Here is a 23,043-nt window from a genome sequence, read left to right as displayed (position 1 = left end):
GGAGGTGGCGGTAGTATCAGGAGACCACAGAGTGGCACGGTGACATAGTGTGGAGGTGGCAGCAGCATCAGGAGACCACAGAGTGGAAAGGTAACATAGTATGGAGGTGGCAGCAGCATCAGGAGACCACAGAGTGGCAAGGTGACATAGTGTGGAGGTGGCAGCAGCATCAGGGGACCACAGAGTGGCAAGGTGACATAGTCTATCCACATTTTCGGTGGACAGGCGAGTTCTTCTTGGGGTAACTATGGCGCCTGCCGCACTAAACGCCTGCTCTGATGCCACACTACTGGCCGGGCAGGAAAGCTTTTCCAGGGCAAACTCTGCCAGTTGCGGCCACAAATCCAGTTTGGCTGCCCAGTAGTCCAGCGGATCTTCAATGTGGGGTGGCCGGGTGCTGTCCAAGTATGCCACCACCTGCTGGTTCAGGTCATGCTCCAGCTCTAGCTGCTGCTGATGGAGCTGGAACTGTTCCTACCCCCCCCCACCCTGCCAAAGCAGTCATGGCAGAGGAACGTGAGCGCAGAGGGCCCCCCTAGTAAGACCTGCGAGAGGATGGATGATGGAGCAGATAGGCAGCGCCCAACTGACTACATAGGATGTCTCTATAGTAGTTCAGTTTGTCCTACCTCTCAGCGGGTGCAAAAAAGGCTCCCATTTTGGACCGGTAGCGAGGGTCCAACAAGGTGGAGAGCCAGAAGTCATGCTCTGCCGAATGGTGACTATTCAGCTGTCACTACGCAAGCAAGTGTGCATGCATCGGGCCATTTGTGCAAGTGACTCGGAGGGACTACATGCCTCCATCTCCACTGTATACTGCCACGGTGTGTCTGGCTCCTCTGCCTCATCTTTCTCATTGCCCTTTAGCTCCTCTGGCTGCTCCTGCTCCTCCTCGTCTGTCACCTGTGTAGAAAAACTACCCATTTTGCTGCACATTGCCTGTGCTCCAATGTCCTTCTCCTCCTCCAGTTCAGCCCCCACAGGGCTCATGTGGCCGTGAGATCTAGGCACCACGTCTCCAGTCCCCTGACCAGCCAGATTTACCAGCATCTGTTCCAGGACATGAAGCAGTAGAATGACGTTGTTCATCCCGTAGTCCTGGCAACTGACAAATAATGTGGCCTCCTCAAAGGGACTGAGCAAAAGGCAGGTGTCACGCATGAGCTGCCACTGGCTGACACCGAAGTTACACAGGGGAGTACTTCTGTCCGCTTGGATCATCAAGAAATCGTTGATGGCCTTTCTTTGTTCGTATAGTCAGTCCAACATATGGAGGGTGATATTCCAACGGGTTGAAACGTCGCATATCAGCCTATGTTGGGGGATGCTGTTCTGCCGCTGCAGCTCAAGGAGGGCGTGCTTTGCGGTGTGCGAGATGGGGGAAAAACTTAAGGAACCGCTTGACAACCAGATTGAACACGTTGCCATGCAGGGCGAATGGCTCAGCCCTCCTTGACGGAGCGCCGACACCATGTTCTTCCCATTGTCGGTCACCAGGGTTCTGATTTTGTCACAGATAAAGCCAGGATTCAATTTCTTGATGAAAGACACTGAGCAGTGCCTCCCCTGTGTGACTCCGTTCGCCCAGGCAGACGAGGTGCAGAACAGCCCTGCCCTGCACATGTGGTATGCTGGAGGGGCACTGTGAATTGTCCCCTCAGTGGAGGCTGAGGACACGGTGGAGGATGATGAGGCAGAGGCGGACATTGTCATAGGACCAATGGCGTGGGAACGTGGAGGCGGAAGCGTCACCTAGCCAAGTTGCTGGTGTGGCTGTGCAGGAATCACATTCACCCAGTGGGCCGTAAAGGACATGTATTGTCCCTGATCGTAGTTACAGCTCCACACGTCAGCGCTGCCGTGCACTTTGGCAGACACCGACAGGCTTAAGGACTGGCTCACCTTCTGTTCTACATACTTGTGCAGTGCTGGTACTGCCTTTTTGGCAAAGAAATGATGGCTTAGGACTCTCCACCTTGACTCGGCACAAGTCATCAGTTCTCTGAAAGGTGCAGAGGTCACAACTTGGAAATGGAGGGACTGCAGCACCAGCAACTTGGTCAGGAGCACATACAGCTTCTGCGCCATTGGATGAGTGCACACATACTGTTGTCTTTTGGCAATCGCTTCGGTGATCGATTGCTGATAGAATGACTGAGGAGCAGGAGTATCAGGAGCAGCAGACGATGAAAAGGACACACAGCTCCCTTCAGCTGAGGTGGTGGAGCCTTGACTACCTGAAATCGGGTGCGTGCCACTGGGTGATGCAGAGGTTGCTGCGGCAGGCTGGACCACCACATCGGAGCCACGGTTCTCCCAGGTCACTTTATGGTGACGCTGCATATGTTGACACAGGGCCGTGGTGCCAACATTGGCACTCTGGCCATGCTTCACCTTCTGCCCACAGATTCGGCAAATGGCCATATTCACATCCTCCGGCGGCTTAACAAAAAACTGCCACAACGCCAAGTAGGTGATTTTACCCCCAACACTCTGCATTGACTGAATGCTACTGCCGCTGCTTCTGTGAACCCCTGCACCACTACTTTCCGGGCAGGTAGGCTCCTGCGAAGCAGGTGGTCTACCCCGGGCACATTTGGCTCCCGACCTCGCACTGCTTCCACCCTGCTGACTCCCGCCATGGTAGCGACTTGCTGGTTCCACCACTGCCTCACGGGCAAGCTGCCACCCTCTTCTCCCGATAATGATGAAGCCTCTAATTCACCCGGCTCCCAAGTGTGATCAGCTACATCATCATCATTGAGTACTGTCTGCATGTCACCGATGTCCTTCTCAATGGTCTCTGGGTCAGGAGCCTGACCGCTCGCAACACCAGCTCCCACGCCACTCTCCTCATCACTACTTGCCCGCCTAGCGGAGGGAGCGGCGGATGTTTCCTCCTCATCTTGGCTGGCCAGTAGCTGCTGACTTTCCTCTGGTAGCTCGTCCTCGCTGTATAGTGAAGCTGAGCCAACAGCATATAATACTTCTCTGGCTGAGGGAACAGAAAAGGACAGAGGCAGATTGAGGACAGGTGAGGGAACAGGGCCTGCTCCCGGGCCATGCCAACTAAGGGTTATGTCTGACGAACCCACCGACTCTTGGCTGCGGGTGCTTGATATCACTTCGGATGAAGTGGATGAACGAGTCAACCATTCAAGAACCGCTGGGTTGCTGGTCAAGACACAACCGCTAGATGACACCGGGAGCTCAGGCCTCTCGCTGCGACCCCTGCTGCCATGCCCCCCCTTACTCTGCTGCGACCTCTGCCTGCGCCAGAAAGGCCTCAGCCACTCCCCTGTGCAGGGCCTGGCACTTCTCTGTCTGACATACTGTTAGATCAAATAAATAAATAAAAAGGAAATTAAAACACCCCAAAAAAGTCAGTAATTTTCTCACTTCACCACACAACGGCTAATAAGCCCTTTTTCCCCCACTAATACACGCAAAAAAGGGCTTTAGAACATATAACTGCACCGCTGAACAGCAAATATATAGATTTTTTCCCACTAATAAACGCTAAAAAGGGCTGTAATTTTTTGATTTTCTCCCTGCAGCTCACGCTCAGACAGCACAGTGCTTTTGTCTGAGAGTGAGCTGTTCAAAAGGACATCCCTGTGTCTGTCCAGGCCCTGCGCCGGACGGAGGACAGGGAGTCTGAAAGCCGGACTTTCCAGCCTAAAACTGGACCTCTGGCCACCTTAGGGGCAGGCTGCTGTGGAGGTCACAATTAAGGGGACGGTCCGCTATGGAGGTCAGTGCTAAGGGGCAGATTGCTGTAGGGGCCACTGTTAAGGGGGCGGGATGTTGTGGAAATCACTGTTAAGGAGATGGGGTACTGTGGAGGTCACTAATAAGGGGGTGGCCGCTGTGGGGGTCACTGTTAAAGGGGTGGGCTAGCTGTGGAGGTCACTGTTAAGGGGGCAGGATGCTGTGGAAGTCACTGTTAAAGGGGTGGGCACTGTAGAGGTCTCTGTTAAGGAGGTAGGGAACGGTGGAGGTCACAGTTAAGGGGACTTTCCGCTATGTAGGTCAGTGTTAAGGGGCGGGGTGCTGTAGAGGTCAGTGTTAAGGGGGTGGGATGTTGTGGAGGTCACAATTTAAGGGAATGGAGCTCTGTGGAGGTCACTGTTAAGGGGGCGGTTATTGTGGAAATCACTGTTAACGAGACGGGGTACTGTGGAGGTCACTAATAAAGGGGTGGCCGCTGTGAAGGTCACTGTTAAAGGGGAGGGCGCTGTGGATGTTACTGTTAAGGGGGCAGGCCGCTGTGGAGGTCACTGTTAAAGGGGCGTGGTACTGTAGATGTCACTGTTATAGTGGATACTGTGGATATCTTTTAATGACACACACAAACATTAAATGAAATAGATAAAATATACCCGTGCGAAGCCGGGCCCTTTGCTAGTGAAATGATAAACTGCAACTCAGAAAGGGGTTTCTAGTTACCCCTGTATTTTTGTTCAAAGCTTTTGAAACAATTCTGCTGTTTGTCAATTTAAACAGTCAGCAAGGTTACGTGAAGTTAAAGGCTATGAATACCTTTAGGGGCAATTTTTATGATTGCATTTTACTCATTTTGGACTAAAATAATTTTTTAAATTTGTCTTTATTAAACATTTTCAGCAGTTTTTGTTATGTTTCATTCTATCTGCAGACTGTCATGAGGCCCATGGTGTTGCTGTTCTGAGGTCTGGATGTCTAGTCCTTATCTCTAAATGCCTGACAGCTCATAAACACTTGTTTAAGTCATATTACTATCAGTTTGATAAGAATTTAGCTAAAATAATTATAATGTTTATGAGCTGTCAAAGGTTCAGAGATAAGGGCTATACATGGAGTCGACAGAAAGTGACAGTCTGCAGACACTCTGAAACTTGACGTGGCTATCCTGGTAAAGATAATCCTCAGGATAGGTCATCATTATCACATTGGAGGTGATTCGAGTCCTGGCACTTCCACCAATCAGCTGATTAAGGGAGCCGCTGCGCTCACCGGAGCTCTGATGAGTGGTGCGGTCTCTTCACAGCTTTACTGCAACTATACCAAGTAACCGACGTACGGTGACTTGACATGGCCTAGGAAGAGGCCGCGGTGCTTATGGAGCGCATGGCCTCTTCTAACACATCATCAAGAGGGTAGGTCATCAAAAGAAAGTAATTCCCGGATAACCCCTTTAACCCTGTAAGACAAAAATTGCTGAAAATTTTTAATAACAACCATTTGAAACAGTGGATTTTAGCCCAAAATAAGTAAAAATGCAATCCTAGAATCCATGGGCACCCAGGCCAAAACTTTAGTTCTAGCCGGACAGTATGCCTACCAGCTCATGACTCGTAACCCTTGCACCACCCTAGGGCAAGTGCTCCAACCCCCCTTTCCCCATTTACTTTGGATTCCCATTTAATTATTTTTAAAATAATTTATTCAATTGTCTCTCTTTTTTTTTAATCCAATGACATTTCTAAATAGATATATTGGCTACTTCCAATCTTCCGGGTGACTGTTTTGTGTTTTGTCCTTCCCTTCTTCCACCCTCTTATTACCTGCCATTATTCTCTCCTTTCTATTTATTTTAAAGAGGAAATTGAAGGTTATAACTGAGCGGGTCCTTCTGTTTCACACATAAATAATGGCACATTGGTTTCTCCTAATACTCAGCAAGTTTAATTAATTTTCATATAATAAATGGTTCTGGCTGTTTTACGGAAATACACTTTAATTCAGCAGAAGGGTTTAGAGATGGCTGAACTGGATTTGTAACGTGTTAAACGACAAATTAATTTTGGGGCTATGACTATCCACAGAAAGGTTAAAGAGAAGGAGAAGGAATTAGCTGCTTTTCCTATAAGATTGGGTCATTTTGTTTGCGGGGGGACTCCACATAAACAGGGCTCTTTGTTAAGGGTAGGGGTGTTAGGCTACAACGCCTAGGAACGCTGATGAATTGTTCCATTGTATAGAAGGTGCTATAACTCGCTGCCTGTAAAAACAATACAATTAACAAACACAATTAAGGCCAATGTAAACATCGCCTCTGGCGAAACCGTAAACTGCCTGGTAATGATCATTCGGGGCTTTGAGGCCACAGCTCTAACTCCCCAGATGGTGAACAACTTCCATTTAAAGATTCGTCCTTCACTTGCAATAGGCACTTTCTTTACACCTATGTGAAGTACACACAACAATAAAGCAAAAAAGTAATGTTCGCTCATGAAGGGAGAACCATAGAGATCCCGTTGTACTTCTGTATGACGTATTTCAGTTTCCAGGACATAGGGGGAGATTTATCAAGATTGGCGTTTTCATACTCCAGCCTTTATCCCGTGTACCTGAGTGAGATGCACCCAAACCCAGCCCCACCCAACAATGAACGCCTTCCCCATTCTCCGCATGGGAAAAGCATTTCGGCCCCAGGAGCACAGTGTGTGATCTGTCTGTGAAGCCTCATAACAAATCAGGCTTCTCTCTGCCATACTGTGCACCAGAAAGTAAATGTCCCTCATTAGCTCCAGGTTTCTGCTATTTAAAACATTGTTAAACCCCGGACTTCCATCGAACATGTATAGCTGTGGTCCTGAAAGGGTTAAATGTATATATCCATCTATCTATCTCATATCTCTCTCTCTCATATCTATCTATCCATCTATTATCTAATATCTTTCTAATCTCATATGTATCTTCTCTATCTATCATCTATCTATCTATCTCATATCTCTCATATCTATCTATCTATCTATCTATCTATCTATTATCTATCTATCTATCTATCCATTATCTAATATCTTTCTAATCTCGTATGTATCTTCTATATCTATCTATCTATCTATCTATCTATCTATCTATCTATCCATTCATCTATCTGTCTGTCTGTCTATCTATCATGGCGCTACACTCCATTTCTTAAGCTTTTTAATGAAAGCAATCTGCAAATTGTAGATCCTTACAAAAACAGTTTGTTTAAAAGCGGTTCACTGAAAAACCTTCAAAATAATACAAAAATCCTCTTCCAAATGCTCCATTTAATGTACAAAGCTTAAAAGTTAATGTTCCAGAAATATTTCCCATCATAGTATAATGGGGGAAGCTTTCGCTGTAACCCTGCGGTTTCTGCATGCTCGCCAGTAGAGAACTTGATAGAGGAAATGATAATAAGTGTGTGTCAAATTAAAGGCAGCGAATAATTACATGAAATGTAGCATACAAAAAGATCACAAAAACAGTTGTGCCGATATTGTGCCCCCGACACCCATGTTCTTTTGGAGTTTACACTGCAGAAAATAAGCTTACACATTGTCCCGGGGATTTCTTTGAGTGTGGCCTCCAGAGACTGGGTGAAGCAGGGACACAATGGCCGTAATCTCTTCGCACCAATAATTAGGGGCAGCACATGTCGTAAATGGGTTCTGTCATGAATAACAGATAATAAACACATGCACATGTGTTAAGCCCCTCTGTTCTACAGCTCATTCTGTGCAAACACAATCATTTTCCCTCTCCTTCTACCAGCATGATCCGCCTCGAGGCTAACGAAATGTAAGAGGTGCTAGTCAGACAGGGGCAGCTCAGGAGGTGAAACACTTCTCCGGGCCTTTGAAGGGAAGTCATGGGATTTTCAATATTGCTGCAGCCCGAAGCTCAAGCCGTGATTTTTCATTCAGAGCAAAGTATGGGAAAAGCCACCCTTGTTTTAAAAGATGGCTTGTCTTAGCCGCATTTATTGACTTTGTGCCGGTCGGACTGACATAATTCACCAAATGTAAATAAACTGAGAATCGCACGGTTACACATCTGACAGCATTAATATTAGTATATGAGATCCCCGAATGAAAGCTCCTGACAGCATTGACATATAAAGAAGACAAATTGAGATGTGTCCATGGAGGGCCAGGACTGAAACCAGTCAATGAGTCATGGATCTTCGAAGACCACTTCTAATTTCCATATTAAAGGAGTGATCTAGGTTTTCCGAATGAAACTAATAGATTGCAGTATAAAATGTATATAACGTTTCTACATCATGATAAATAAGGCACTGAAACCAAGATCCAGGGGCCAAATGGTGCATGAACCTCTATGTGTCCTTTTACAAGCTGTGGAAAAGATGCAGAAGTAGACCTTAGCATTCATAGATTATAAAAGAAAGGCCCAAATGTCCATTAAATGTGCTCCCCAAGATCAAGGGGGATTTATCTAGTCCTGCACTAGAGCTTGGTGGGCTTATTTGTGCAAAATTTGGAACTATTTTGAAATTTTTACATCACTCAAGTTTGTGGCACAATGCATGTGGTTAGCCTGCCGAGCTGATTTATTGGGGATGTCCCACAAAAAAATATTTTACAGTTTTCAAACCAGCCCCTTGATCTGAATACTTTTGCAATTGTATGTAATTAAAAACTTTGCATGTTCAGTGAGTTATTCAATGAAATCTATCTGTATAGCGCCACCTGCTGTTTGTTCTTTTCCTAATATCTTTGTCCAAGTGACTGAGATGGAAGAACATACTCAGTTCCATCCTTCCAATGACACTAGCTGCGGAAGAAAGGGTATGTCCCACTGAGAAAAGACACGACAGGAGCTGCCAGTTTGGAATAAATCTAGCAGAGCAATTGGGGCAATGAATGGGGATTCATGTGAGGTACAGGGCTGCTTCTAGTATTGTTAGAAATAAATGATCATGTATTATACATATGTTTTAATTTTTTACATTAATCGTTGGATAATCCCTTTAAAGAGTAGCTACACTTTCAGATAACTTATCAGATTAAGCAGCCATGTGTGTATAAATGACTTGTATCTGGTATTTTTAGCAGTTCCCCCCTCTACAGGGTTTACAGTACCTCTAATTCTCAGTTGTGCCTAAGTTGGTGGTTAGAGACCAGCTGTTTATCATGTCTTCCCATAGAATACACACAAAGACAGTGGATTGTGCTCCTTAGCTCTCTCTTACTCACACAGAACCAGCCAGAAGCACAATATAGGGCATGACAGACCGCTATTGAGTATAGATGTGAATAAAGCACTTAGAGTGACATATAACACTCACTAGCATTAGCTGCTGAATGTGCTGAATCATTCCTGTGGTAATTCTACACTTCTTTCCTCCCCCTCCCCTCTCCACAGAGTTCAATGGGATGATATAATCTGATCCTTCAGTGAGTAGGTAGACCCTCTTGGTCTCACAAGACAGGTTTCTTATTTAGAGGGAAAGTTAGTTTAGAAAAGGAAGGAGGAGGGAAAGAAACAACTGATAACTCTAGAGTAAGGCATTTTTCTCTGATGAGATATATTATAAAACTTCTTATATTCACGTACACTATTGCTTTGTGCATTTGTTGTCTAAGAGTACAGAGTGAGCATTTCAACCAGATTTATCAACTACAACTTTTTACAAAGTCACAAAAAACTGACACAATCTTACTCAAGTAACGGGTGATTTAGAAAGTGGAGTAATATCTTAAGTGTTAAAAAAAATGCTTTTATCACACATTACGTAACATTTTCAAAATTTATTGCAAATGAAAGCAACACAGATTTCACTAGACTGCCAATACAAATGCCTCTCATCATACATTTTCCCCAAAGTTCCTCTTTTTTACAAAAATGAATTACAAATACTGCACTATTCTTCACTTTACTTGCAGTGTGTTTTTGGGGCCAGGACATGTTTTCTAAAAAAAAAAGCAGCATGCTCTAGGGATGGCTTTTTGACTCCTACTGAAACAAAAACTCCTGAAAAAATAGCATATCAAGACCAGACAACACCACAAAAAATGTTTATGGCAAAAACAAAAAACTGCATAATGGAGACCTAAAAATAAAAACATTTTGGGATTATCTACTCTTAGAATTTTGTATTGTGTCATTCCTCTGTTACTCCTCCTGGAAATGTATGAATAAATTAATAACTCAGAGTTTACCATTCCCTTTGTCAATGGGGAATGTGTCGAGAAGCTAAAAAAGATGCAAATTATTTACCAGTATATGGCGTGCTCCATAAAAAAAAATGTATGCTACAACAGTGGTGTAAACACTTTAGTAAATTTCCCTTTATGTGTAAAGATTAAACCCATTGATAAGGGAAATGCTAACACCCAGATTGCTCCCTGTATTTTACCAGGTATAAAAAAGTTTCTGGGCCCCAGTACAAAACCTGTAAGAGGACCCCCCCCCCCCACCCATTGTAGGTTATGTATAACACTAGTGTCTTCTTATATGGCAAATATTTTTTAGCAAATGGTGATTAAAAAGTTGCAAACCAACAGTCATCTTTTTTACACCAGTTTTCTGGTATATAGGGGTCGATAAATCTCCTCCATACATTTTAATTGACCTCAGAAAGGAAATATGTGATTTTCTATGAGCAGGTGATATGCGGATATATTAAAGCATGATCCTCCTGTCACAATTACAATGTCTTATGATGTATGTTCCCAGGTTCAGTCCTCAAGGACCTTACCGCTGCTTATTTCAAGATCATCTTACTTCCATACAGGTGGCTGCATCATTAGCAGACGTGATGTGTCCGGATAATTAATGCAGTGACTCTGCCATGAGAAGATCCTGAATAACTACTTTCTTTATCAGGGGAATGAGCACTTGAGAAGCTCTGATCTTAACGACAGCATTAATTAGCCGCAAATCTGAAATATTCAACAGCCCAAGTCGACCAGGCTTCCTTGAAGGTTGAACTTTTGCATCCCTAACTTAAAAACGATAATATATCTTCAGGGGAAAAAATGTATTTGTATTGAAAGGAAGCTTCTGGGAATTCCACACTGATTGAGAATTTAACATTTAAATGATATGGGAAAAGTGCACCAGCAAATTATTTGAAGAAGTATAACACTGGCTGAATGGATGGACCTCTGTGTTGTTTTTAACCTTTCCATCAATCATCTCACTTGCTGCTATTTCCTGATTCTTCTGGGATCTCAATGTCATCTGGCAGCAAGATGGAGCCTTGTCGTCTACCTAATGTGCAAAACTAAAGCAGAAAGGAAAACGACTCAAGCCACCAAACAAAAGTTTTCTTCTGTTCGAAATGTGGGCTTGTATGGGGGTGAGCACTAGAGATGAGCGAAGTTTACAAAACTATGATTCGGCTGCTTCACTGAATTTCACAAAGAAATTCGCTTTGTGCCGAAAAAAGTTATGGCTTTCAGGGGTTAATCGGTTAAAAAAAATAAAAAATAATAATATTCACCTTATCCATTTGAGTGTGAAGAGGCAGCCATAGCCATCTTGATTGAAGATCCCACGCAAAATCTTGCATGGTGCTTTATGACGTCATCACACTGGCTGGGGTGGTGATGTCATACTTTACCACGCAAGAGATTTTGCACTAGATCTTCAATCAAGATGGTAGTGGCGGCCTCTAAACACTCAAATGGATGAGGCAAGTATGTTTTTTTTTTTTACCACCATCTCATACAAAATTGATTCATTTCCATGAAGCACAAGGAAATTGGCCTTTGCGGAAAATCTAATTTTCTCAGAAATTTTGTTTAATGTCAACTTTGGATACTTTGATTCGCTCAACACTACTGAGGGTGAGACCAAGCACAGCACCGTACATTTAATAGTGGCTGTGCTTGGTATCACGCTCAGTCCCATTCAATGTATGGCACTGTGCTTGGTAGGCATGGAGAAAGCTGCGGCACTCACAGGAGCACTGATGCCTTCTCAAACAGCTGATCAGCGGGGATCCAAGGTGTTGGACCCCCTCCAATCAGATACTGATGACCTATCCTAAGGATAGGTCATCAATATAAAAGTCTTCGAAAACCCTCTCTATACACAATCATACAAGGAGGACTGTCAATCACACAGTGAAAGGGGGCTGAGCTGCAATACCAAGCACAGCGCTGTGCTTGGTAAGCTGTGAAAAGACCACAATGCTCACTGGAGCTCCGGGAAGTGCAGCGGCCTCTTAAAACAGCGTATTGGCAGGGTCCCTGAAGTTAGTCCCCACCAATCTGATATTAATTACCTATTCTGAGGATAGGCCATAAATTCCTGTATAACCCCTTTAAATGGTCACTAATGTTCCAAACAACCTTGTATAAATCAACAGTACAAGTGGCCACAAGAAACTATGTAATATGTTTTATCAGTGAGAAATGTCTAGTTTGGCTGTTATCAGCTGTTTACCAGCCCCCCTGCTAATTCCTTTCCACTTTGAAAGATGCTTCTCCCCCATTCAGGATGGGATCAGCTCTGCAACAGGATCATATTACACATGTCAATGCAAGTCTATAGAAAGGGGAGAAGGAGTGAGCAGGAAGTCAGTGAGATACACACAGCCAGAGAGACTGCACATCCACATAGGAAGGTTATAGCTCATCACAACTGCTTCATTAACATAAATACAGGTCTGTCCTTCTCTGTAATATTCTCCATTATGGGCCTGCTTCTGAGTGACTGTGAGATGGTTGGGAAGGGGATTTTCCTCTACTTTGTGTGTGTGCAGTTAGGTGGCAGCTACCCTCCATGTCTGAGAGAACAGCAAACCAGATATTCAGCAAGCACAGCCAAAAACTGCTAAAAAATGCCAGATATAAGGGATATAATGGGCAGAAATAGTGTTATTCCTCATGTACACATACTGTACTAATGATTAGTGCAAAGTTTGTTAAAGGTTAATGCCACTTTAAGCCTCCAACACCAATGTGCATTAGAAATAAACGACAATACAAAATATACAGAGCAAGAGGCCGAAAAATATGTAAAATACAAGCTGAGAGGCTGTATGTTGATGAAGTACTTGGCATTACACTTGTGCATGCATATAATAATATTTGTGGATATAAAATATAAATAATAATTGTGGATATATAATGCACTGAAAGGGGTAGAGATTCTTAACCATTAATAACTGTTAAAGGGACTCTGTCACCATGAAATTGACTGTTAAACCAGCTGAGCTAACATTACAAGAATGTGCCTAGTTTAATAGGGAATTTCCTGGTGATTCCCTTTAATTCACCGTCAATTGTACGCAACGTACAGTGAATTCTGCGCCTGAAAAACTGAAATGTCCACATTTATTTATGACCAAAGATCTGCGGCGACCAATGAAATAATAAATCATTTGCTATCATTTTGCACTGTATGTTGTAACAGGAAACACCATTATTCCCATTTTTTCCCATCTGCTTTTAGCAAAGAACATCTAAAGAATTCCTATTTAATGCAGAAGAATGACTTCTACTTAGTTCCCAATTACAGGTGTTAAAACACTTGCTTTATTTAAATGACTTTGAAGCAGAAACACCTTATCAAACACGACTAGTTATACAAGTGTGGAAACACTTCTTTTATGAGATTTTCAAATTTGATAAAGCAATGCTCAGAAAGCAGTTTTTGTGCCAAAGTCTTTTTTTTTTTACAGCCAGTAGACGTTTTGGTTTTAAGCTTTCACAGTCGAAAAAAACATTCAGAATTTTCAGACTTATTGTGTGAGATGCTGTCATTAAGCTCTACAAAGGCAGCCAGGAAACGATTAAATTATACAAACACCTCTAATTCTTCCAGTCCAAATAATACTTGTTTATCTTTGCACAAAAAGTACAATTCAGGAGTGACATAATCATGTAAGCTGTCAGTGATACTTTATAAAACCTAGTGAAAGGCTGTGTGATCCAGTCAGTTATTGGACAGCAAAAGTAATAAAACAATCAGTGCAAGGCCTAAAGTAATTCATGGATGTCAAAAAAAACTGTGTCAACAAACAAATTTGGGTTTTGATAGAAGCAAAAAATTTCAAGTATTAAGGGATTTTCCCTATAGCTACCAACTAGTGTTGAGCATTAAATCAAAGTCCACAAAGTTGACTTCGATCAGAAGTTCAGGATAAATTTTATTCGCCACAAAGCTGAATTTCCTCTTGCTTTGTGGTAGTGAATCTATTTAACCTGCAATAGTGTAAAGAAAAATGTAAAAAATCATACTTATCTGATCCATTTGTTCGCGACGGGCAGGCTACCACCATCTTGCTTGAAGATCTTGCACAAAACCCTGTGTGCGGTGACGTCATCAGTGATATTTTGTGCCAGATCTTCAAGCAAGATGGCGGAGGCCAGCCTGTCGTGAGCAAATGGATCAAGTAAGTATGATTTTTAATTTTTTTATTTTATTTGACACTGTTATTTATATCAGATGCTGTGATGTATGAACACAACATCTGAGGGGTACAATCAAGGGGGATTCTCCGCTCCCTGTCATTACACCCACTACTTACAAAGAAATGTGCTTCGTGACAAGTAATTTTTCACAAAGCAATTTTTTGGGGAAAATTCAGCAAAGCAGCCAAATTGAATTTTTTAATAATTCGCTCATCTCTAGTAGCAACCATCTAAGTCAGTGTCCAACCCAGTAAAAAAAAAAAAAAACGTGGAAAATGACTAGGGGATATCAGCCAAACCAGAGACACCCATCTGTCGGACATTGACTTTTACAGGGTGGCTAGCTACAGCACTACAGAGACCGCTTTCTTCAAAGACAATTTTCTGCAAAAGCCCTTTTAAAAGATTATTTGTATAAAGGATCATCCTTGACCAATGAACAGTGTCCCATGTGCAGAGAGCACACAATCTATGATAATTAGCTCAATTATAACTATTCACAGCTTTTATGATGACCTGAAAACCATCGTTGGTCATCAGTCTAGGCATCTGTCTGTTGTTTGTGATTTGAATAGACTGTGAGGAGGAAAGAGAATCAAAATAAAGAATGTACGATGTAAATGCAAGTCCTGTGATCGTTCTCGACCTGCTTTTAAAATAATATGATATGGAGTCCTAGTCTTGATGCTCTCCAAAAAAGAAACAATAAAAAATATTGTAATTTGATACCTTTTAATGGCTAACTAAAATAAATGATGTTATAAGGCAAGCTTTCTAGACTCTGAGATCCCTTCTTTCTGGCCTGAAGAAGTGAACTCAGAGTCTTGAAATCTTGCCTCATAATTTATTTTATTATATAATTTATTTTAGTTAGCCATTTAAAAGGTATCAAATTACAATATTTTATATTATTTCTCTTTTGGAGAGCATCAAGACTTCTCACTACTCGCTAACAAAGTGCTAATCCTTTTTCTTTTGACCAACTGAAGCCCTAGTGTCACACCACTAACCATTCTTATGTCATAATACTAAGCACACTTGCTACAAAATAGTACTAGAGATAAGATCGTTTCTACAATTCTGAAATTCTACACATATTTTTCGATAACTTCCAATCCTAACAAATCAAGACTTTGTGTGATTTGATCCGGCAGAATCGAGGAGAGAGAGAGAGAGCTTTTCCAGGGCACTTTCAATTCAGGTCAAATTTACTGGGACTAGAATCAGATGGACAATTTGGCCTGAATAGAATTTTATTACATTTCATCAAATAATACAAAAGACAAGCGTAGACAAGCACAGTTTGTTGTGTATTCCTGGTACTGGCATAATTTTTTATCTCCTTTGCTAATATGTTTTTTTTCTGGAGATTTAGATGAACATAAAACTCATCTGTAAACGTATTAACCTACAGTACATGTCAACAAAAGAAATAGACAAAAAATTGGGACCTGGATTGAAAGGATATAAGGGTTATTTAGTGTTCACATTTCTTAAAATGAAAAACCCTTCCATTAACCATCACTTCTAGTGTTGAGTGAATCGAAGTATCCGAAGTGGACTTCGATCCGAATTTCAGGAAAAATTGGATTTGCCATGAAGCCGAATTTTCTCGCACTTCGTGGTAACAACTAAATTTTTCCTAAAATGGTGGCTGAAAGTAAAAAACAATATCACTGATAATGTCAAAGCGTGCCCAGCGTGATCATATGGTGACATAATTCTTTAATCAAGATGGGAGTGGACAGTCTCTCTGCCATCAAGTGGATGAGGTGAGTATAATTATTATTATTTTTAACCTTTGATTAACCTCTGAAAGTCTAAATGTGAGTCTCAGATGCCGTGATCAGTGTTGAACACAGCATCTGTGTGGTTAAATGAAGGGGGTGGCGCAATCGCTGTCCCCCTTCACTGCACCCACTCCATACAATGGAAAGTTATTTGTGACAAGTAATTCGTAACAAATCAAATTGCTTGTCGAAGTTCGGCTAAGCAGCCGAATCAAATTTTCCAAAACTTCGCTCATCTCTAATCACTTCCATGGCTTTAGAAAATAAATCAGTGTTCAGAGCAGAAAGAGGGTTGATAAGGAAACATAGAGGACAGAATGTGATGATGACGTAATCTGGTAATCGGGACTTTTCTGCCTTCCTGGCAATATAATTAGTAAGACACTTTACACATCCAGCTATATCAGCCTCCTGGTGTCATTTAACCATTCACTGGAGACACAATTTATCCACGTTTTATGGTTCTTTATGGCCTTCACAAAATCTTCAGCTACTTCAGCATAATTTGAAAGCAATTTCTGTCAATGAATTGGTACCAAATGGCTAGAGAACAGGCGGAAATCTGCCGCCGCTGTCCAATAAAACGGCAATGACATTAAAACTGCAGAGTTCCACTACACATAAAAAGCCATTTGTTTGTCAATTACAGATATAGGAAGCGATGTATGAAATGTACAAGTTGGGAAAAAGGATGTACAAAGTAGTATACAAGGAAGTATAGGTAGAAGCAATGTTCAATGGGTTTTCAGAGGAATACAAATTGTCTATTCTTAGGAAACACCACCAATATGTATTTCTGAAAAATCTTTTGATGATCTCCACAAACACAAATATATTTCATCATTTCTGTATCATCCACTAGTGACCTGAGCCAGAGGCACATCCTTTATGAGGCAGTATGAGACTGTGGCCTCAGGAGGCGCTGTACGAAGACAGCATGGGGTGGCAAATTAGCCTCCAGCCTGTCCTGTGTACTGTGCGTAATTTTCAGTATTTGATCTTATTCTGTGAATATATATATACACACACATCTGGGTCGGAGGCTCCATTTGTCAAAAAAAAGTGGAGAGAAAAGTCCTGCATGCAATACTTATTTCTTCGCTAAAATAAGTTTTACATTTACAAAGGGAAACCTAACGGATCCCATTATAGTCAATGGGATCTGTTAGGCTCTGTTCCTGTCAGTTATGTGCCGAATCCAGCACTTCATTTCATTCTTATGAGGGGCACCAATCAGAAAGGGATGTAATTTATGTATTTTTCTAAAGCAAAGTTTTGTTTTGAAATGTTTTACCAGTCCATGTTAATATCAATAAAAAAAAAACATACAAAACTAAAGTCCTGCAGTTTTCACACTGGCCACTAAGCCTAATAATAAGCGCCACTTACTGGTCTGAACAGATGAATTTACTGCAGTTATCTGCTTATCATTACTGACGGGAACTCCATTGAGAGATATCACCTATATATAGATAACACATGATCCACCATTCACAGTATGTGATATCACAGCTTATCTTCTTCCTCTTGACCTCTGCACAGGTCACAGAGCATGCCTAGAAAACTCTCCTATAGAAGTCGATGGGGTCAGCTCCTGTCCATTGTGTCTATGGTCCATAGTGGAAGCTGTAAAGCATATCTCTAAATGCTGTTAACAACAGCTCAGGCAAGATGGCCGACCCCATAATCATCATAATAATAATAATAATAATAAAATGTATTTATATAGCGCCACCATATTCCGCAGCTCTTTACAAATTCATAGGGTTCATGTACGAAACAAAACTAACTGGCTAATATGCAACTGAAACACTAGGAGTCAGGGCCCTGCTCGCAAGAGCTTGCAATCTATGAGGAATTGGGGGTGACACATAAGGTAGTTGATTGTGATAAGTAGGATTTGAGCCATTATTGAACTAACAGGAGTGGTGCCAGACCATCTGCTTCGGGTTTGGGACTACTAGAGGATCGAGTTTAGGCCAGAGGAGTTGGTGGGGGGAGGTTTAGACGGGGAATAGTCAGTTTAGGTAGCTTGATAAGCCTGCCTGAAAAGATGTGTTTTTAAGGCACGTTTGAAGGTGGAAAAGTTGTGGATTGACCTAGTATTCCGGGGCAGAGTATTCCAGAGAGTAGGTTCAGCTCGAGAAAAGTCTTGAAGACGGGAGTGAGAGGTACGAATTATGAAGGTTATTAATCTTAGGTCGCTAACAGAACGGAGAGCATGAGTAGGGTGGTAGATGGAGATGAGGGAGGAGATGTATGGAGGTGCAGCACTGTGGAGAGCTTTGTGGGTGAGGGTGAGAAGTTTGAACTGTATTCTGTGGTGGATGGGCAACCAGTGAAGTGACTGGCACAGACTAGTAGTATCAGTATAGCAGTTGGATGGATAGATGAGCCTGGCTGCAGCATTTAGGACAGACTGAAGGGGTGAGAGTTTAGTGAAAGGGAGACCGATTAGTAATGCGTTGCAGTTGTCAAGACGAGAATGAATCAAGGCAACAACAAGAGTTTTTGCCATTTTCACCATAAGAAAAGGGCAGATTCTGGCGATATTGTTGAGGTGCAGACGACAAGAGCATGTAAGGGATTGAATACGGGAACAAAGGAAAGATCAGAGTCAAATGTGGCCCCAAGACAGCGGGCATGTTGCACAGGAGTTATGATAGTGCTGCAGACCGGAATTTAAATATCAAGTTTAGGTGAGTTAGTAGATGGGGGAAAGACAAGAAGTTCAGTTTTTGAGATGTTCAGTTTTAGATACAGAGAGGACATGATGTTAGAGACAGCTGCCAGACAATTACTGGTGTTTTGGAGTAAAGCAGGGGTGATGTCAGGGGATGAAGTATATAGTTGGGTGTCGTCAGCATAGAGATGGTATCGAAAGCCAAATCTACTGATAGTCTGTCCGATGGGGACTGTATAGAGGGAGAAGAGTAGAGGACCTAGTACTAAGCCCTGAGGAACGCCGACATCAAGAGGAAGAGGAGAAGAAGAAGAGCCAGCGAATGATACACTAAAGGAGCGACCAGAGAGATAGGAAGAGAACCAAGAGAGAACAGTGTCCTTAAGGCCAATTGAGTGGAGCATGGTGAGGAGGAGTTTATGGTCTACGGTATCAAACGCTGCAGAGAGATCCAGCAGAATCAATAGCGAATAGTCACCATTTCTTTTTGCTGTTAGGATCATGTTCAAGAAATAGAATAAAACAACCTATAATAAGAAAAATAAAATAAAAAAATTGACACATATTTTTTGAAAACTTCCAATTCTAACGAATCCAGACTTTGTGTGATTTGATCCAGCAGAATCAAGGAGAGGGAGGGAGAGCTTTTCCAAGGCACTTTCAATTCAGGTCGAATTTATTGGGACTAGAATCAGAAGGACGATTCGGTTGAATTGGCCCTGAATTGACATTTCATCATCTCTAAACAGTACAAAATTGGTACCCAAGCGTAGACAATCATAGTATGACGTGTATTCCTGTCTTTGGTATAATTTTTTATCTCCTTTGAAAATATATTTCTTCTTGAGATTTAGATGATTATTATACTGGTGTAATTTTTAGCATTTGATCTCATTTTGTGTTTAAATATATACATCTGTGTCGGAGGCTCCATTTGCCAAAAATAGTGGAGAGAAAAGTCCGGCATGCAGGACTTTTTCCTTCAGTAACATTTTTTTTTATTAAGGGAAACCTAACGGATCCCATTATAGTCAACGGAGAAAACAAGAAAAGACAATAAAGAAAAGATAAAAGGATATGTGTCACTTTTTGGTTTAACTGGCAGAAAAAAAATGTTGGTGATACATTCCCCTTAAGACAATTAATGATCCAGACACTGGTCTCCCCCCTGGATTCTGATTGTACAAATAAATAAAACATTTTCCTCCTTGAAAAAAAAAGCAGCCCCTATTGTGTCAAAATGGTATTTCAGGTCTGGCTGCAGAAACCTCCATCGTCAAGTAAGCTGTACATGGTTGCTGCAGTGGAAATGTAGTATTAGATGGAACCAATTCAAATGATCTTGACTGCTTTGCAATATGTGTGTCATGTCTACCAGGAAAGAAGCCACCCACTGTAGCTAATATAGGGAGTGTTCTGAGTAGATATACGGTTAAGGCCTCATGCACATGAATGTATATTCTTTCCGTGTCTGTTCCGTTTTTTTTTTGCGGACCGTATACGGAACCATACATTTCATTGGGTCCGCAAAAAAAACGGAAGTTACTCCATGTGCATTCCGTTTCCGGATGTCCGTAAAAAAATAGAACATGTCTTATTATTTTCCGCATTACGGACAAGGATAGTACTGTTCTATTAGGAGCCAGCTGTTCTGTTCCGCAAAATATGGAATGCACACAGACGTCATCCATACTTTTTCCGGGTCCGTTTTTTTTTAGACTGCAAAATACATACGGTCGTGTACATGAGCCCTAAGGGTTGTTCATCCGTTTTTCAAAGGCGCTGGTAGTCTTAAGTAAAGCTGTGGCCAAGTATGAGTTATAGACGCCTCCAAGCAGAGATTATATGAAACCCACCCCTACGGTATGTTCAAACTATCAGCAGCTCATGTGCTGCACAATCTATGATATATATAATATATATATATATATATATATATATATATATCAGAGGATGCTTAAAACCTTTAAGTGGGAATAATATTCTATTTTAATCACCAACTGCCAATAATATCTGTAATCCGTACCACTAATAATAAGTATACAGTACAGCATTGCAGTAAGTGAAGTTACCAATAGGTGTCACATGCTGTATACTGGAATGCTGTAATGCTACCTTGGTTCACATTCCTCTGCCTGATGCTAGATAGAGCTACAGCCGAGGGAATAAAAATGTGAATACATTGTTCCCACATAATCGTTGTTAAATGGAACTTATAAATCACATTACTTACAGTGACCGTTTCCAAAGTGAAGCCTTTTTTCGTCGGGGCTGTGCACTGATTTATGGTATCCGCAGAACCTACAAGAGCAAACACAAACATTCATTTCCTCAATGATGCAGGAAAACATATTTACCTTGTGATAAGATAGAAAATGCATTGTTAAGAGACCGGCTCTCATGTGGCGGCAGGTCATGAAGTGGCAAGGGAGGCCAATTAAGGGCTGGATAAGCCCTGGCCAAAAACTGCTAAAGTTTATTACTTATGTTCTACATGCACACCACAGTCTAAGCAAAAGCAAAAGATTGAGTAGAGGAAAACCGAGGTCTGTTCACCTATACTGAGAATGAAAACAATGGAGTGATGAACGGTTATAATATTTATTACGCTACTAAATTACAAGGTCATGTCTTTAGTTATTATGAAATTTTTGGGTGATGGACTTTAGACCTCAGTTATTTCCTATGGGGAAGAAAGTTGCTAGCAACTAGGTAGGGATTTCAGCAAATGTTATTATATAATTACTTCATGATTGTATTCTACTGTGATTTAATTATGAGCCTGAGTGTGGCCCTTAGGCTAAGCAGCCCCGAGACTCCTCACTAAAATGTAGGGCCATGGAACTGCGCCTGGTATTGTATCATAGGTCAATTCAAAGCCAGTGGCCCCTAAGTTCTGAAGATAAGCGAGAGACCTAGGAATCATATGCCTATTGGTTGAACATTGATGGCCCTTTATAAATGGGCCCACACTTTGAGTATGGGGGTGTCCTGACTATCCCCCCTCCCCAACAACAGATTTCAGGGAAAAGTAAGATCGGGCATGTTGGATTTCAATATACAGAATCCTTTTGTTCCTACAGGGGTTAAGCTTCTGTCAGAGGTGTGAATGTGGGTGTTTAGGGGAGAATGGCGGCTCCATGAGCCACAAGTTATCTAAAGAAAATGGTCAGCTTAAGAGTGTATTCCAGTGAAAATAAAAAGCTGTCTGAGGGGCTGCTTATGCTGTACAAAATACAACCGACCTTATACTCACTGATCCCCCCACCACCATAGTGCAGAGGTCCCGATTGTGCTCTGCTTGCTGCTCCTGTTCTTGACATGGCGGAAAATGTCTGTGACTACCACTAAGCCAATCAATGGCAGAAGCGGGTTTACACTGTTGCCTGTAATTGGCTGATCGACATTCACAGTCGCCTACTGCCGTGTCGAGAACAGGAGCAGTAAGTGGAGCACAGCTGGAAACCCATCACTGTCAGAATGGTTGAGGTGAGTATAAGTTATTTTATTACAGTTTGTTTCTTGTGCTGGAATACCCCTGGAACAAAGGAAGCCTTCCTTCTCACAACATCTGCTTTGAGTGTCGAGAGAGTTGACAGAGAATAGTTTAAGGTCAGTACAGTCACTGCAACCACACAGAGAATGAATAACCCAAGCTCAGAACAAACATTATGCAAGCAAGCCTCACATGGTCAGGCTGTGGAGTAGGGCAAGGAAGCAACTGAGTTCTACATTTCCCTAGAAAATAACTGTAGAAAATTTTTACACATCACTGAGAATTTTCGTATTGTAAAAACGGTGTCCATCATTGGGTCACTTACCTTGGGGTTACTTTAGAAGTACATGCAAATTTTCGGGGGTTTGAGTACAGATGAGCAAATTTCACAAAATTTGCTTTGGGTCCAATTTGGTCGAATCAGCTGTCAGATTCAGTCCAAATAAATTCGACCCAAATCTAAAGTGCTCAGTTGGCCCTGAAAAGTTCTGTGTGACACCTTTGGGTCCCCGAGAACTGCATCCAACCCCTTTCAAGGTCTTTAACACCAAGACAGCATTAGTAATGTCAAGGTGTCAGTGACATATATGGCTATGGGTAGACACATGGTCAACAGTTGTAACAAACAGCCTGTTTAGTAACACACTGTACTGTTAGATTCTTTACAATTTAAAAATGGTCAAAAAATGATTATTTTTTAATAGAAGGTGCCTTCTCTGTCTTCTGACCTGTAAAATGGTAGCTGCCACTTTGAGCCATTTGTGCAGGATGAATCAATAAATTTGATTCATGTACAATTGATTTGCTCATCTCTAGGTTTTAATCTTAAAGATCAGATGCAAAGAGGTGTCTCCCAGAGAAAGTGAACCATCTTGCAAGCATAACCTTTTGGAAATATCTCCCTTGGAGTCAAATTTCGACTTGTTAACAAGCCTTGGGACATGACCA

The 23,043-nt window shown here is 42.0% G+C and overlaps 1 protein-coding gene across 2 annotated transcripts in view; it reads right to left on the bottom strand.

Annotated features, from left to right (window-relative positions):
- The window catches only part of EPHA3 (EPH receptor A3), a 371,911-nt gene that overhangs the window by 57,853 nt on the left and 291,015 nt on the right, over nt 1-23,043 (bottom strand). For both annotated transcript variants that reach the window (XM_040423262.1, XM_040423263.1), the window contains exon 9: nt 20,833-20,900. In XM_040423262.1, coding sequence (XP_040279196.1) covers nt 20,833-20,900 — 68 coding nt within the window. The remainder of the gene's footprint in view (nt 1-20,832; nt 20,901-23,043) is intronic.

Source organism: Bufo bufo, chromosome 3, assembly GCF_905171765.1.
Source record: "Bufo bufo chromosome 3, aBufBuf1.1, whole genome shotgun sequence".
In the NCBI taxonomy this organism is placed as follows: Eukaryota; Metazoa; Chordata; class Amphibia; order Anura; family Bufonidae; genus Bufo; species Bufo bufo.
This window is presented reverse-complemented; position numbering and strand designations above follow the sequence as displayed.